The 4,796-nt window shown below is 36.7% G+C and overlaps 1 protein-coding gene across 1 annotated transcript in view; it reads right to left on the bottom strand.

The window, feature by feature from the left end:
* Positions 1–2,561: 2,561 nt before the first annotated feature.
* LOC141295359 (dynein regulatory complex subunit 5-like) overlaps positions 2,562–4,796 on the bottom strand; it is a 10,692-nt gene continuing 8,457 nt past the window's right edge. The window contains exon 5 of the mRNA XM_073826571.1: positions 2,562–2,741. Coding sequence (XP_073682672.1) covers positions 2,562–2,741 — 180 coding nt within the window. The remainder of the gene's footprint in view (positions 2,742–4,796) is intronic.

The following is a 4,796-nucleotide window of genomic DNA, read 5'->3' as shown; positions in this document are numbered from 1 at the left end:
CAATTTGCATATTTAAATATAACATTTCATAAAACTTACAAAACACTGTCAGTGTACAGTGATTAATCAACTGTGGAATGTATATTGATATCTATTAGTTAATTTTTGACCTTATTCACCTGTAGTTCTCTTGCCTTAAAGGGGCCATTGGATTTGTTGATATGATTCTTTAGGGTCTTAATGAGAAGTCTATAACATACTTTGGTTAAAATTTCTCAATGGTAGTGTAAAAAACACTCTTTTTAGAGCAAGCTATTCTGTTGCATGTTTCTTTAAATGCTAATGCTCTGCTTGCCCCACCCCTCTCTGCCGTGGGATGACGAGCCGTAATGTTTATTCTAACCACATTTAGCCATGTTTAACTGCGAAACCAACCCATTATTAAGAAAGGCCATTTGCAAAGATGCATAAAAAACCCTTATACTCACTTCTGCTGTGGGTGAAGCTGCATCACGAATGATTCGCACAAACATAGACGAAATTGTAGATCGGTGCTTTCCTTTCAAAAACGAAAGTAACGTTATTCCTCTGCGTCTTCAGCGTCTCAGATGTCGGGAGTAAATGAGGACTGCTATGTTCATTATTACATCCAACAACAGAACACCTCAATCGCTCAATCTGAGACACGAGTCACACAATGGCGATCGGAGTCGGACTGTTTCAGCTCGGTGAGGGCGGGTCTAAGGCAAGGTGCTCATGTCAATCAACTATCGTGGGAGGGGCCTCTGTCTGTGTGCCATCACACCCGCAAGAAGCTGAGAATGACGTGATTTTAAAAAGGGGATATTACTTTTAAAGATTACAAAAATACCACTGGGTGGATTTGTATCATTGTAGGGTGGTTGTGTACACAAACTGCCAACACACATTAATGTTCAAACAACATGGAAAAGTGAGTTTTGCATCCGATGACCCCTTTATTGAGAAGTCTATAACATACTTTGGTTAAAATTTCTCAATGGTAGAGTAAAAAAACACTCTTTTTACCTGGTCAAAATCAGCCCTTTTTAGAGCAAGCTATTCTGTTGCATGTTCCTTTAAATGCTAATGAGCTCTGCTTGCCCCGCCCCTCTCTGCCTGTGGGATGACGAGCCGTAATGTTTACTTCAGCCACATTTAGCTGCGAAACTTACTAACTAGCACATTATTAAGAAAGGCCATTTGCAAAGATGCATAAAACACCCTTCTACTCACTTCTGCTGTGGGTGAAGCTGCATCACGAATGATTTCTACAAACATAGACGCATATGTAGATCGGGATCAGCACTTTCCTTTTCAAAAACGAAAGTAACGTTATTCCTCTGCGTCTTCAGCGGCTCAGATGTCGGGAGTAAATGACGACTGCTATGTTCATTATTACATCCAACAACAGAACACCTCAATCGCTCAATCTGAGACACCTGAGTCACACAATGGCGATCGGAGTCGGACTGTTTCAGCTCGGTGAGGGCGGGTCTAAGGCAAGGTGCTCATGTCAATCAACTATCATGGGAGGGGCCTCTGTCTGTGTGCCATCACACCCGCAAGAAGCTGAGAATGACCTGATTTTAAAAAGGGCATATTACTTTTAAAGATTACAAATTACTGGGTGGATTTGTATCATTGTAGGGTGGTTGTGTACACAAACTGCCAACACACATTAATGTTCAAACAACATGGAAAAGTGAGTTTTGCATCCGATGACCCCTTTATTGAGAAGTCTATAACATACTTTGGTTAAAATTTCTCAATGGTAGTGTAAAAAACACTCTTTATACCTGGTCAAAATCAGCCCTTTTTAGAGCAAGCTATTCTGTTGCATGTTCCCTTAAATGCTAATGAGCTCTGCTTGCCCCGCCCCTCTCTGCCTCTGGGATGACGAGCCGTAATGTTTACTTCAGCCACATTTAGCTGCGAAACTTACTAACTAGCACATTATTAAGAAAGGCCATTTGCAAAGATGCATAAAACACCCTTATACTCACTTCTGCTGTGGGTGAAGCTGCATCACGAATGATTTGCACAAACATAGACGCATATGTAGATCGGGATCAGCACTTTCCTTTTCAAAAACGAAAGTAACGTTAATCCTCTGCGTCTTCAGCGGCTCAGATGTCAGGAGTAAATGACAACTGCTATGTTCATTATTACATCCAACAACAGAACACCTCAATCTCTCAATCTGAGACACCTGAGTCACACAATGGCGATCAGAGTCGGACTGTTTGAGCTCGGTGAGGGCGGGGCTAAGGTAAGGTGCTCATGTCAATCAACTATCGTGGGAGGGGCCTCTGTCTGTGTGTCGTCACACCAACAAGACGCTGAGAATGACCCGATTTTAAAAAGAGGATTTTACTTTTAAAGATGAAAAAAATACCACTGGGTGGATTTTTATCATTATCATCAAACTGCCAACACACATTGATGTTCAAACAACATGTAAAAGTGAGTTTTGCATCCGATGATTCCTTTAAGAATAACTGCAGATTTTTTGTAGTAAGAGCGATTTTGGTTGTTTTTATTTGTTTACAATGTTTTTCAATGGCTTGTAATTATTCACTGACAGGCACAGTATATCCGGCTCAGACTTTGGCACTGAGATCATACTGTGTTTGGTTTTTGCGTGCGGCCTGGCTCTGATTGGCGCGTAGAGCTTGAGTGATGCAGTACTCACTGTCCTGACCCACATCGGTCAGACGAATGTCACACTCCACCAGACTGCTGTTGTGGGACATCCCTTCCTCCAGAACCTTACCGCCATCCTGCGGGAAACACACAGGAGATGTGACGTCTTGTTTGGATTATAATGCTGTGTTTCACACAAATCAGAGAAATAACTGTGTGAGAGGCTCATTAGAGAACTTCTAGGGTCATTTTTTTTACAAGAAAAAAGTTAACATGAAATGGCATTTGCAAACAATTTTACTTCTGTAATGTGACATATTTTCAGTAAAACATGTTAAATGAGAAAATTAGAGAGATGATTTGATCTGCTATGAATGAATGTGACCTGTAGTACATGAGAATAAAAGTTAAAAAACAAAGACACAACATTTCACCATAACAAATATAAAACAGTGGAGAACTACACTACCAGTCAAAAGTTTCTTTTTTGTCTTTTTAAGAAGTCTCTTTTGCTCACCAAGCATGCATTTATTTGATCTAAAGTACTGCAAAAACAGTAAAATTTTGAAATATTTTCACTATTTAAAATAACTGCTTTTTTAAAATGTAATTTATTTTTGTGATCAAAGCTGAATTTTCAGCATCATTACTCCAGTCTCTAATGTTACATGATCCTTCAGAAATATTTTTTGCTGCTCAAAAAACATGTATTATTATTATTATTATTATTATTATTTAATTATTTATTATCATCAATATTTAAAACATTTGAGTTTGGAGTCAGTATTTTTTTTTGTAAAGAAACTTTAGATACTTTTATTGAGCAAGGATGCTTTAAATTGATCAAAAGTGATGATAAAGACATTTATAATGTTACAAACAATTCCAGATAAATGCTGTTCTTCTGAACTTACTATTCATCAAAGAAACATAAAAAAAAAATTCTACTCAGCCGTTTTCAACATAATAATAATAAATATTTTTGAACAGCTAATCTGAATATTTGAATGATTTCTGAAGGATCATGTGACTGGAGTAATGATGCTAAAAATTCAGCTTTGAAATCACAGGAATAAATTACATTTTAAAATATATTTTCATGGAAACTAGTTGTTTTGAATAATAAAAATATTTCAAAAATGTTACTGTATTTGCTGTATTTTAGATCAAATAAATGCAGGCTTGGTGAGCAGAAGAAATCTCTTTGAAAAACATTAAAACTCTTCTGTTCAAAAACTTTTGACTGGTAGTGTGTCAATTTATTAAGACAAAAAGTTTGGGGTCAGCTGCTCACCAAGGCTGAATTTATTTAATCAAAAATACAGTAAAATTATAAAACATTTTTAGAATTTAAAATACCTGTTTTCTATATGAATGTGTTAAAATGTAATTTATTTCTGTGATCAAAGCTGAATTTTCAGAATCATTCCTCCAGTCTCTACTGTCACATGATCCTTCAGAAATCATTCTAATATGCTGATTTGCTGTTTAAGAAACATTTCTGATTATTATCAATGTTGAAAAACAGTTGTTAATTAATTTTTTGTGGAAACCGTGATACATTTTATTTTTCAGGATGAACAGAAAGTTGAAAAGAACAGCATTTATTTAAAATAGAAATTATTTGTAACATTACAAATGTCTTTAATGTCACTTTTGATCAATTCAAAGCATCCTTGCTGAATAGAAATACTAATGTCTTTTAAAAAAAAAAACTGCAAACTTTTGGTGAAAAATGGCCAAAAAATGTTTTGATTTTATATTGACACTAAAAATTCTATGTTTTAGATGAATTCATACCATCTTTAAATAGACAATAACATAATTCAGTATGTGACTATCAGATTTTATGGTTAATGCCAAACCTGTCTACTGTAAATGGCATCACACATTTCTCAAGGTTGAAGTGCTCGGATGACAAAGCATATCACATTTAGCAGTATGGCTGCATTGAGATGCTTTCACTCAGAGCATGCAGACTAATGTTTCTGGTGAGAAGCGCCAGAGCTCTTTCCTGAATGAGAGGCGATTGTTTGAAATATGATTTGCTTTGAAACGGAAATGGGAGGAACTGATAAATGCAGGAACCATTTGGACCATCCGTCCCAGGAGGGAGGTAATCCCCATCCCACACGTCTGTTAGCGTGCATCTATCCTACAGCCATGAATTATTGAACGTGAACAACAGGGCA

Source organism: Garra rufa, chromosome 21 (genome assembly GCF_049309525.1).
Source record: "Garra rufa chromosome 21, GarRuf1.0, whole genome shotgun sequence".
In the NCBI taxonomy this organism is placed as follows: Eukaryota; Metazoa; Chordata; class Actinopteri; order Cypriniformes; family Cyprinidae; genus Garra; species Garra rufa.
This window is presented reverse-complemented; position numbering and strand designations above follow the sequence as displayed.